The sequence below is a fragment of the Bufo gargarizans genome, chromosome 2 (assembly GCF_014858855.1).
Source record: "Bufo gargarizans isolate SCDJY-AF-19 chromosome 2, ASM1485885v1, whole genome shotgun sequence".
Classification (NCBI taxonomy): Eukaryota; Metazoa; Chordata; class Amphibia; order Anura; family Bufonidae; genus Bufo; species Bufo gargarizans.
The window spans coordinates 135,789,204-135,802,190 of NC_058081.1; the positions used below are offsets into that span (position 1 = coordinate 135,789,204).

The window sequence follows — 12,987 nt, forward strand, 5'->3', positions numbered from 1 at the left end:
ATTTGCACCCAGTGTCCGTAAAAAGTCAAGGAAAAAAAATTAAATTGCAAAATATCAGTAATAAGTTGGAGCCGTAGCTATTTTATTTTTCAAACTTCTGTTTTTCTATAATATAAGCCTATTTTATGTCTTTAGTGGAAATCCTTTGTAGGTAGAACTTTATGTATAGCCCTTATGGTTTATAAACCTTTCTATTTTGCTTTATTTTGTAGGTGAAGCCTTGGATATCTATGAATTACTTAAAGTAACCAATGGTGTTTTGGAGAAAGGGAGTTGACCCATCTGTACCTGCAAATCAGACATGTCTGCATCCAACTCCCATGGAGTTTCTATGTATTCATTATAAAAGTTATGTTGTCAATATTAAATTGGTGCATCCACATAAACTGAAACCAATTTTTGTCAGTTTAAGAAAAAAAAAAAAAACTGTAAATAAAGTTGCATGAAGTGCCTGATTGGGCAGTTACTTCCTCCTCCTTTTCCTCTTTGGTTCTTGACTTTCACTTTGTTCAGGCACAGACTGGAAATTGAATTAAAAAAAACAAGATATTAAAAAACCACTGGTTATAAAAGAATAAATACACTCAAAATGATCCACTTTCCAATAGCATACAACTTAAATGGGAGTACTCAAGATATCAAAGTTAACACGAAACAAGTGACTAATGTTATATCCCTTTAAAAATATCACTATTTAAATCATCATAAAATTAATCAAAAACATATAGTAGGGAGTCAATAATAAGGTGCCACTTAATCCCCACCAGAAAACTGACAATGAGCTAGGTAAATAAATGTCCAGCAGTAGATAGATTATAGGCATGTGATCACAAAGGCTAATCTTCCAGCATAGGTATGTCTGAATGACGTACAAAGGTGCTAACTGCGTCCTCTTATTGTCTGAAAGCAACCTGCAGTAGTCTATAGAAAAAAATGGCATTGAATTGCAGGACTTGAAACACAATGAAAACCTAAACTAACATTACCTTTTAAGAATGGGGGGATGTGAGTGGCGCCTTCCCCTCTACGCGCGTTTTGCGTATCTGCTTCGTCAGGAGGAGAGGCTAGTCTGGGTAAAGGGGCAATGTCTTAAAGATACATCTGGCCAATCAAAAGGCCGTGAGGTGCACATGTGACCTGATTACAAGAGCCGGCACATGACTAGTATCTGCCGGACATCCTTAACGTCTCTTCCACCCGTCCTCTGAGCGTCACACTGGGAAGGGCAATCCAACGTCATAACCTGATGTGGATTGACGTTCACGGTGTCCCTTCTCCTTGGAGACGGAGTGGAGCTCCATGGTCACAGCACTTGTATGGATCTGACAGATGGGAAGACATAGATATAAATAAAATAACCCTAATTAAATATAAAGAACGTGCTAGTGCGTGTAAATTAATAATTTTATATGATATATTGATATCATTCTATTAACTACAGTAAACAATCACATTAAGTGCTACAGTCAATGATACTTATCAACTATCTATGAATAAAAATAAAAAAATTGGTTATAGAAGAAAACCATATAAACCGCTTTGCGCACGTTGATGTACATCACAGGAGTGTGAGCAGTGTATGGAGCTCAGCCTGTTTTATACAGCTGACACCTGCAGTGCCCAGCATTGGAGATAACTTCGATCCTAGATATCAGATGCTGAGTAAGAGGTTTACATTTGTCCTCTGATGGCACCCTGAAATTGCGGCCCAGAGGGGCAAAGTGGTTGTCATGGCAGCTGAGGACCAAGGCCCCCAGGCCTGCTACTTTAGCCCTGCCTCTACCCTCAAAAAGCAAGCCTTCAAGCACCTCAAATTATGGATGTCAGATTATAGTAACACAAAGCATATATGGAATATTACATGGGGTTATTAAAAAGAGAGAACTTTTCCTGCCGAAAAACAGCTCTTGGACAGCAGCCGATGAAAAATAAAGTTATGGCTCGGAATGAAAAACCAAAAAAGCTTCTGTGTTCAGAAATACCCGCACTTAGGCCATTGTCTGCTGCATTCTGGCTTTCAGGACACAAGTTTAGCTTGCATGACTTACAAAGCCCCACTCACTGCTTGGAAAGCTGGCAGAACAATGTAGTAAACCCAGAAATTACCCCAGTTTGAAAACTACACCCCTAAGGCTCCTTTTACGCGGGTGCAATGCGTGAGGTGAGTGCATTGCACCCGCACTGAATCTGGACCCATTCATTTCTATGGGGCTGTGCACATGAGCAGTGATTTTCACGCGTCACTTGTGCGTTGCGTGAAAATCGCAGCATGCTCTATACTGTACGTTTTTTAACACATAGAAGTGAATGGGGCTGCGTGAAAATCGCAAGCAAGTGCGGATGCAGTGCGATTTTCACGCATGGTTGCTAGGATGAAAGTCTATTCACTGTATTATTTTCCCTTATAACATGGTTATAAGGGAAAATAATAGCATTCTTTAATACAGATTGCTTAGTAGAAGTTCAATTGAGGGTTAAAAAAAATAAATTAACTCGCCTCATCCAATTGATCGCGTAGCTGCCGGTCTGTTCTTTCTTCAGGACCTGTGGTGACATCACTATGCTCATCACGAGATACATCACATGATCCATCACCATGGTGATGGACCATGTGATGAGCTCAGTGACGTCACGACACAGGTCCTTAAGAAAGAACAGGAGACCGGCAGCTACGCGATCAATTGAAGGAGCCGAGTTAATTTTATTTTTAACCCTCAATTGACCTTCTACTAAGTATTCTGTATTACATAATGCTATTATTTCCCTTTATAACCATGGGAAAATAGTAAAATTTACAGAATACTGAACCCAAACCCGAACTTCTGTGAAGAAGTCCGAGTTCGGGTCTGGGTACCAAACATGCCGATTTTTCTCATGCGCTTGCAAAACGCATTAAAACGCTTTGCACTCGCGTGGAAAAATTGCACATGTTCCTGCCACGCACCCGCATCTTTTCCCGCAACGCCCATGTGAAACCAGCCTAAGGTATTCATCTAGGGGTATAGTAGTGAAAAGTTTGAGTCCACATTTTGTTGCAGGAACTAATGCAAAGCCAGTGTAAAGGAAAAAAAAATACATTTTTTTTTGTTTTGTTCACAAATGCGTCATTTGTAGAACATATTTCTTGTGAATGACATTAGGGGACACAGTACCGTAGTTATACACCCAGCTGCCAATACTAAAAAATAAAAAATTATGGCTTTGCCTAGGTGGGCTATACCCGCTGCAGACACTGGACTAACCAGTTTTTAGTCTGGTGTCCGTAGGAGGCAGACACAACCTGCTCTTTTTTTGCTGATATTTTAGTTTTGTTAATTCTTTTACAGTCTACAGGTTTTATCGTGGGTCTCCACTTTAGTAGCACCCCCTGCACACTTCATTACCTCAGCAGTCACCTAGTTCCCCATCCTTGCATACGCAGTGGAATGCAGTTAATACCACTCATGCAAATTTACTCATGACTAGTGTTGAGAGGCAGGGGCATATTCGATTTCGCAAATATATGGTAGAATATATGTCATATATTCGTGAATTCGCTATCTTCGTTCACATTGTTTTTCTCTTTACTAAAATCGCAATGTACAATTCGCTTAATGAGCATTCGCAAAAAGGGGCGGGGCCTAGCAACTGTTTTAGAACTACCCGCAGTTTGAGGCGATTGGCAAAGATGGTCGGAAGCAATTTTCAAGACAGTGAGGAATAACTCCTGATCACTGTAAGTAATTTCACATTACACCAATGTATTTGATTACATTTCACATGCATGTCAGACCAATCGCCACTTATGATCTGAATTTTGTTTCGTGATACAGATAACTTCCCTTTTTATAAGGTCTCAGTAGATATTACTGATTGGTGCAAGTATTGTTGTGACATGACAGCACTATATCTGTAGCATATACGTATGGACAGCAAATAAATATCTCTCACATGCACATTAAGTTTCCTGCCGCACACTACATACCACACACACAGTCTATAGATTAGAGTTTGTGTCCTGTTGCTCAGGACTCAGGAGAAGCTTTCTTTGTCTTACTGCCAATATTTGCTGGTTCATTTAGAGTTATCCAGGGTGAACCATGGGAAGGCGAACAAGCTGTACACCCCATACCGTACAGTCACTTCACTAGACAGGTAAATCTCTGCTCAGCTGGACAATACCCGATTGCTCAGACCCCACACACATACAATCCCATCTTATAACGTTAACATTAAATCTAATATTTTCCCTTCGAAGACTAAATACTTTTTGATGTCTTGCTGAGGACATTATTTACAATACTTGTATTTAAAAAAAATTGGGATTATATGCTTGCATCTTTATCCTGCAGCGCATGTTGGAGCAGGGCTATGACCTGACCCGGGTCCAGTCTGAGAAGCAGGCCATTGTGAGGAGGATCCGTTCCAAGCTCAAGAGGAAGTTTAAGGGCAATCACCCTAGGATGGACATATAAAAGAAAATGGTCGGATTACACACACACACACACACACACATACACAGAAACCGCAATCATCATTCTGTATTCCAGTAAAAGGCCCCGTACAATATTAGATACATCCCCCACTTAACGCCCGACGACGTCCATGTACGTCAGATCTGGACATGACTTAAAGCCCAGTAACATAAATGTACTGCATGGTGATCGAGCGGGTGCAGGAGCTGCGTCCGCCTGATCGGGGGCAGGGGTCACTGATAGCCGGACCCCTGCTGTATGCGCCTGCATCAGTGAAATCACCGATGCCGGCGCATTAACACCTGCACGGCCGCGGTCCCACGTGAGCTTCAGACATGTGCGGGATGTCTATCAGGTCCCCGGACTGCTGTGACGGGGAGTCGATGGCACAGAAGGTAGCCCGATGCCTTCCTTAGTCATCGTGGCTGCCTTCCAGGAGGGCCTGTGAGATCCAGCCCCCTGTATTACATTGGTAATACACTTACGGCCAATGCATTACAATACAGAACTATTGTAATGCATTGTAAAGGGGATCAGACCCCCAAAAAGTTGAAGTCCCAGAGGGGGACAAAAAAGAAAAAAAAATTGGTTTAAAAAAAAAATAGAAATTATAGGAAAAAAAAAATTGTGAAAAAAGAAAATAGACATATTATGTATCGCCGCGTCCGTATCGACCGGCTCTATAAAAAAAATAATTTTTTTTTGTCACATTACATCACTAAAAGTGCAACATGAAGCAATCAAAATGGCGTATGACCCCCCCAAAATAGGACCAATTTAACGGTCACCTCATCCCGCAAAAATACGGAGACATTAAAACATAATTTATTTTGGTTCCAAAATGCTATTGTGTAATAATAAAATACCCAAAAAAATATATATATGTACATATTAGGTATTGCAACGTTCGTAATAACCATCAGTATAAAAATATCACATAACCTAACCCTTCAGCTAAACACCGTAGAAAAAAAAAAAGCTATTTTTTGACACCTTACATCACAAAAAAGCATAATACCAAGTGATAAAATTTTTTTAAAAAATTTGTATTTAAAAACAATATACTAATTACATTTTGTGACTGTATTTCATTACAGTGGAAAAATTCAATATGTGACTAGAAAACAATCTCATAATGGCCTGGACAAGTAAAAGCGTTTTAAAGTTACTACCGCATAAAGTGACACATGTCAGATTTGCTCAAAATGCCCTGGGCAGGAGAAAAACGGTCTGATCATTAAGGGGTGAATTTGCATTTGTTATGAGTTCTGAGTTGTTTGCCTAAATTCTGAACATTGTGTGATTACAGGGGTTCCTGTTCCCTCTGTACGGCGCAGGCCTTCTACAGAGGATATGGTGGTGGTTCTGGTCTCGGCATTGGCAGAGGAGGAGGGGGGAGAGCATGCTGGACCCTCCTAGCATGAAGATTCTCCACCACCACCTGATGTTGGCGAAATGGTGGAGGCCGAAGAGGCTGGTCCCTCTCTACAGCCGCATACCCCACCTCCTGATGAGGAAGAAGAGGAGGAGGTTGTCACCAGCCCCCACCAGAAGGGTAAATATGTACACACAGCAATATAATTCTGTATCCATAACATGTACAGAAACAAAGGGCCAAAAATGAGGGGACAACACACACTACAGTAATAGAAAACAACACTACTGGACACTAACTATATAATCTACATAAAAACCATTAACTAAATAACATTATACGCTACATAACTATCACAAACTAACCAACTAAATACAATTATACTGTACTGAACTATCACTAACAAACTATATCATAAATATCATTAACTAACGAATTGTAATGTAAATAGTCAGTGCTTTAACAAATACTACACACAATGCACTAATTGCCTCTTAATTCAAAGTATTTTTAATATTTTTATAAATCCTAATAGTAATCTGTAAATTAAAAAAAAAAAATTATGCAGCTGCAGCAGGCCGACCAAAGGGCAATGCTTGAGATCAGCGCCCAGCAAAAGATAATACAGGAGCAGCAAAGGAGGTTACATCAGCAGCAGCGGCATCTGGATAAGAAGGTACATCAGCTGGAGGAGCTGCACCGTAAGGGATTCAGGAGTTGCTGGACCTCCATAAACAACTAAAAAAAGTTGCCTTAGAGGCATATTTGTTCATCAACTTTGTTAATAAATATTTATTTACGTTCTAACGTGTGCTTTCGTTTTTAAATATTACGTTTATGATTCATTTTAACCTATAAGGTCGCAGGAAAGCCCCTTTAGTCCTGGGGAAAACTCATCTGAATCGGGATAGACAGCAGCAGCAGGTAAAGGTAATGGTGGAGTAAACGGCCTACACAAAACTCAGCAGGATCAGGACAGACAGTAGCAGCAGCATGTACATGGTAAAAGGTGTAGTATCAGGCCTACACATAGCTCGCCCAAACTCATCCAGACAGACATAAGTAGTTAAATGGTAATGGTGTAGTATAAGGCCTACACATACAGTCAGGTCCATAAATATTGGGACATCGATACAATTCTAACATTTGTGGCTCTATACACCACCACAATGGATTTGAAATGAAATAAACAAGATGTGCTTTAACCGCAGACTGTCAGCTTTAATTTGAGGGTATTTACATCCAAATCAGGTGAACGGTGTTGGAATTACAACAGTTTGCATATGTGCCTCCCACTTGTTAAGGGACTAAAGGTAATGGGACAATTGGCTTCTCAGCTGTTCCATGGCCAGGTGTGTGTTATTCCCTCATTATCCCAATTACAATGAGCAGATAAAAGGTCAAATGTTCATTTCAAGTTTGCCATTTGCATTTGGAATCTGTTGCTGTCAACTCTCAAGATGAGATCCAAAGAGGTCTCACTATCAGTGAAGCAAGCCATCATTAGGCTAAAAAGAAAAGAAAAAAAAAAAAAAAACATCAGAGAGATAGCAAAAACATTAGGCGTGGCTAAAACAACAGTTTGAAACATTCTTAAAAAGAAGGAACGCGCCGTGAGCTCAGCAACACCAAAAGACCCGGAAGACCATGGAAAACAACTGTGGTGGATGGCCGAAGAATTCTTTCCCTGGTGAAGAAAACACCCTTCACAACAGTTGGCCAGATCAAGAACAGTCTCCAGGAGGTAGGTGTATGTGTGTCAAAGTCAACAATAAAGAGAAGACTTCACCAGAGTGAATACAGAGGGTTCACAACAAGATGCAAACCATTGGTGAGCCTCAAAAACAGGAAGGCCAGATTAGAGTTTGCCAAACGACATCTAAAAAAGCCTTCACAGTTCTGGAACAAGATCCTATGGACAGATGAGACTAAGATCAACCTGTACCAAAGTGATGGGAAGAGAAGAGTATGGAGAAGGAAAGGAACTGCTCATGATCCTAAGCATACCACCTCATCTGTGAAGCATGGTGGTGGTAGTGTCATGGCGTGGGCATGGATGGCTGCCAATGGAACTGGTTCTCTTGTATTTATTGATGATGTGACAAGAACAGTAACACTAAAACACAAAGCTTTTTTTTTTTTTTCACAGACAAAAAAGACGCAGACAATAATCCCTCTCTAACAAACGAAACCCTAAAACAGTAACACTAAAACACAGGCAAAGACTTTTTTTTTGTTTTTTTCACAGACAAAAGACGCACAATGATCCCTCCCTAACAAAACGAAACCATAAAACTGTTACATTAAGGCCTCATGCACACGAACATGGTGTGTTTTGCGGTCCGAAAAATCGCGGACCCGCAAAACACGGATGGCGTCCGTGCACGTTTCGCAATTTGCGGGACGGCACGGACAGCCTTTAATATAAATGCCTATTCTTGTCCGCAAAGCACGGGCAAGAATAGGACATGTTATATTTTTTTTAGTGAGGCCACGGAACGGAGCAAAGGATGCGGATAGCACACAGAGTGCTGTCCGCATCTTTTGCGGCCCCATTGAAGTGAATAGGTCCGCATCCGAGCCGCCAAAACAGCAGCTCGGATGCGGACCAAAACAACGGCTGTGTGCATGAGGCCTAAAACACAGGCATTGCATTTGTTAGCCACCCTCATCAATATTAGAAACGGAAGGGGAGGGGGGGGGGGGCCTAGGTGCGATTGTGGATCTCTCTGCCTTGGTGCCTCCCGGCTTGGTCCCCCCTCCTGGGCATCTGCTGACACGGTGGCTGTGGATTGTGGCGATCGGCGGGTGGGATTTGCGGGGTGCCCGCCTGTGCTGCGCCATGCTGCCCGACTTTCCCTGTTGGTGGCGGGCAGTGTGTTGGGGTCTCCTGCTGCACTGGATCCCGGGTCTTGGGGGCCTTTTTTTTCCGCGGGGAGCGGACTGCCTGTTGTGTGCCTCTGTCCATCCATCCGTGCCCTTGACCACCGACTGATGTGCCGCCTCTGGTGACTTCGATGCCTGGACACCCACCGACAATTTGGGACGTTAGATTTGTCAAGCACTACACTTCAAGACACGTGAGATAAACCTCTATATGTGTATTGGGCCTGAACATTTTTCGTTCCGTGTATTGGAATTGTGTATACTCAGATGATGAGAACTTTTGATACCTTAATGTACATTTGAACTGATTTAGGAGCGTCTGCTCTGTCTATATCGGAACTTCTGGCGGTGGATCTATCAAATACGTCACTGTCTCCCCGTATACGGGTTGAATTAAGTTCAAAACACTCTCGGACACAGTGGGGAGAAAAAAAAAAGTCAAAATGCCCCAAAAAACACAAAATAGAAAGTCACTGGCAGTTACATCGCCTAAAGGCAGTACAGTCCGCAGCCCTATGACCCAGCTTGTGAGCAATATCGAAACTGTCTGGAATACTGGTCGCAGTTAAAATGACCAATCACTCATTAAACACCTTGACGACCACGGTAGCAGCGGTACAGATTGACATCTCAGTGATATGTGACGACCTTAATAAAATGAGGCAGCGGATAAAAGAGACTGAAACTTTAACGGTGGAGCTGCAGAAAGACACCAAACGTATAAAAAAAACTATTGAGGAGGTAGAAGTGGACAATAAAGCTCTGAAGGATAAAATGGTGGATTTGGAGGACAGATCCAGGAGATATAATCTTAAGCTGGTTGGTTTTCCTGAGGGGGTAGAAAGAGATGATCCCACAAGTTTTGTACAAAAATGGCTACGCGACGATATAGGAACTGGAGAGACATCTTCAGGATCCGTAGTGGAACGAGCACACCGTATCCCTATTAGAAAACCACCATTAGGGTCGGTCCATAGGCCATTGTTAATTAAGATGCTAAGCTCCAAAGATCAGGACTATATTTTAAGACGGAAAAGAGAGATGCAAACGGTGAAATACAATGAACATAACATTGAAATATACCCTGATTTCTCTAAAGCCACGTAGGATAAAAGAAGAGAATATACAGAAAAAAAGAGGAGACTAATACAAGCAAATATAAAATACTCCATGAAACAGGGAAATGTCGCACTAAAATGAGGTGGAAAAACCACACAGAGGTGCACCCACTTAACAGACAACACCCAGTCTGAAAGTGGTAAATGGCATAAATAAATAATGAAAGTGGGGCACACTCTCAAAGTATAGGGATCTTTATTAACACTATTAGTAAAATAGTTCTGCATTTTACTAATAGTGTTAATAAAGATCTCTATACTTTGAGAGTGTGCCCCACTTTCATTATTTATTTATAAAATACTCCATGATGTATCCAGCGAAATTACGTGTTATTTATAAAGACACGGTCCAATTATTTTCTAACCCAACCAATGCATCAGAATGGATGGACTCTAAGGGAGTTTAATAAGAAAGACGCAGGGATTCGCTGATATGTGGGATGCTGGGGGGCATTAAGGGGGCTGGAGATGGGGGGGAGGCTTATGGTTAGAGACCTTATGAGCTGTGTCTCTTCGCTCATGGGTCAGTACGGATGGGTAAGATGGGGGGTACTGGGAGTGCTATTTCCGCAGGGGCCACTGGAGGAATTTTTCCTCCTTTTTTGCTCTTACTCCTTGCTTTGATTTGTTATAAAGGAATAACTTGTCAAAAATATTAACCTGGTACATCCAGGGGTCTGTAGATAAAGTTAAAAGGTGTGCGGTCTATGACCTAATCTCTAGACATTTACCGGCAATAGTGGCCCTGTTAGAAACACACTTAACATACGAAAAAGCCATAGCTTTAGGAAGAAAGAAATGGACCTCATATGAATACCACTCTTACTATTCTACATATGCTCGGGGCATTAGTGTCTATGTCCATAATCAAGTAGATTACCATCCAATAGAACAACTAATTGATCAAGAGGGACGCTATATATTTTTCCACTGTTATTGGCAAGGTCAAAGGAGTATCCTTGCATTCATGTATATTCCTCCACCTTTTTCGTCTGCTGTGTTGGGCAAATTGATGGACTTTGTCTCCATAAGGCCTCTTTCACACGGGCGTCAGTTTTCTTTGCCCGGATAGGAGCCGGGTGCGTTGCGGGAAAATGCGCGATTTTCCCGCGCAAGTGCAAAACATTGTCATGCGTTGCACTCGCGTGAGAAAAATCGCGCATGTTTGGTACCCGAACTTCTTCACAGAAGTTCGGGCTTGGGATTGATGTTCTGAAGATTGTATTATTTTCCCTTATAACATGGTTATAAGGGAAAATAATAGCATTCTGAATACAGAATGCATAGTAAAACAGCGCTAGAGGGGTTAAAAAAAATAAAAAAATAATTTAACTCACCTTAGTCCACTTGATCGCGAAGCTGGCATCTCCTTGTGTCTCCTCTGCGCTGAACAGGACCTGGGTTGAGCTGCTCCATTAAATACCAGTTAAGGACCTTCGATGACGTCACTCCAGGTCATCACATGGTACGTCACATGATCTTTTACCATGGTGATTCACCATGGTAAAAGACCATGTGATGACCGGAGTGACGTCATCACAGGTCCTTAACCTCTATTTAATGCAGCAGCTCACCCCAGGTCCTGTTCAGCAGCAGAGGAGACGCAAGGAGATGCCGGGCTTCGCGATCAAGTGGACTAAGGTGAGTTAAAAATTTTTTCAATTTTTTTTAACCCCTCTAGCGCTGGTTTACTATGCATTCTGTATTCAGAATGCTATTATTTCCCCTTATAACCATGTTATAAGGGAAAATAATAATGATCGGGTCTCCATCCCGATCGTCTCCTAGCAACCGTGCGTGCAAATCGCAAGGCATCCGTACTTGCTTGCGGATGCCATCCGATTTTCACGCACCCCATTCACTTCTATGGGGCCTGCGTCACGTCAAAATCGGACAATATAGAGCATGCTGCGATTTCAACTGAACGCACAAGTGATGCGTTAAAAACAACGCTCATGTGCACAGCCCCATAGAAATGAATGGGTCAGGATTTAGTGCGGGTGCCATACGTTCGCCGCACGGATCGCACCCGCACGGAAAACTCGCCCGTGTGAAAGGGGCCTAAGAGATGAGTGCCCAGTGCTGGTGATTGGCGATTTCAACTCGGTCATGGACGTAAGAATGGATAGGAAGTCCTCCATCACCAACTATGAACAAAATTCCAGTCCAACTACTGCATTGTATAAAATATGCAAGGAGATGGCATTAGTTAATGTATGGCACTCTCTGTACGGCGATAAACAGGTGTATTCCTGTCTTAGCAATACATATAAGTCCATGTCTCGAATTGACCTCGCCCTCGCCGACACTGGGCTGATTGACCGGGTTAAGAAAATAAAATATGAAAATCATGGTATTTCTGACCATTCCCCGGTTCTAGTATTAATTGACGCTCGGCGCAAAATAAAAAACAAGAGCTTTAAGCTCAATCCCCACTGGATAACATTACTAGGCGATACTGACACGATCGACACTGAGATTGAACATTTCTAGATTAGTAACACTGACTCCACACATATTCATATGGTCTGGGACTCGCTGAAGGCTTTCCTTCGCGGCCTATATGCCTATCAAATTAAGAAGCAAAAGAAGATCTTTGCGCAAACACAAAAAAACCTAGAGGGGAAGATTAGTCAATTAGAATCAGAAATTATGTATGTACACACGTTAGAAAAACAACAACAATTAAAAATTGTGAGAGATGAATATAAACAATATTTATACAAAAAAGCCCCAAATAAAATCTTAAAGTAGATTATTGTCCACATTAATAAAAAACAAAACAAAGAGGGAGTAATAAAATTAACAGCATCAAGGCTGGCTCGGAGACGGTCCTGCGGGCCCCTGAGACTATCTTAAAGGAGTTTACCAGATATTTCTCTGGGATATATCAGGCAGGATCTGCTGATTTTGGAGAGGAAATTGATAAATACCTCAACAATATTGCGATGCCCTGAGTTTGATAAACAAGATACTGAATGGTTGAATAGACCGATTCAATTAACAGAGCTACAGTCTACGTTGAAATCAATTAAAGGCAATAAATCTCCAGGGGCAGACTGTTTTCCATTTGAGCTATACTGTAAGCATGAGAGTGTGTTGCTCCCCCGATTGCTGGAAGTTTTAAACCAGCCTTGGACTGTGGGTTCGCTGC

General features: G+C 41.8%; 2 protein-coding genes across 4 annotated transcripts in view; one reads left to right on the plus strand and one right to left on the minus strand.

Annotated features, from left to right (window-relative positions):
• POLG (DNA polymerase gamma, catalytic subunit) overlaps positions 1–455 on the plus strand; it is an 84,525-nt gene extending 84,070 nt beyond the window's left edge. The window contains exon 22 of the mRNA XM_044279480.1: positions 213–455. Coding sequence (XP_044135415.1) covers positions 213–277 — 65 coding nt within the window. The 3' untranslated portion in view covers positions 278–455. The remainder of the gene's footprint in view (positions 1–212) is intronic.
• Positions 390–12,987, minus strand: part of FANCI (FA complementation group I) — a 114,473-nt gene continuing 101,875 nt past the window's right edge. For all 3 annotated transcript variants that reach the window (XM_044279478.1, XM_044279477.1, XM_044279479.1), the window contains one exon: positions 390–520. In XM_044279478.1, the coding sequence (XP_044135413.1) occupies positions 464–520 (57 nt within the window). In that variant the 3' untranslated portion in view covers positions 390–463. The remainder of the gene's footprint in view (positions 521–12,987) is intronic.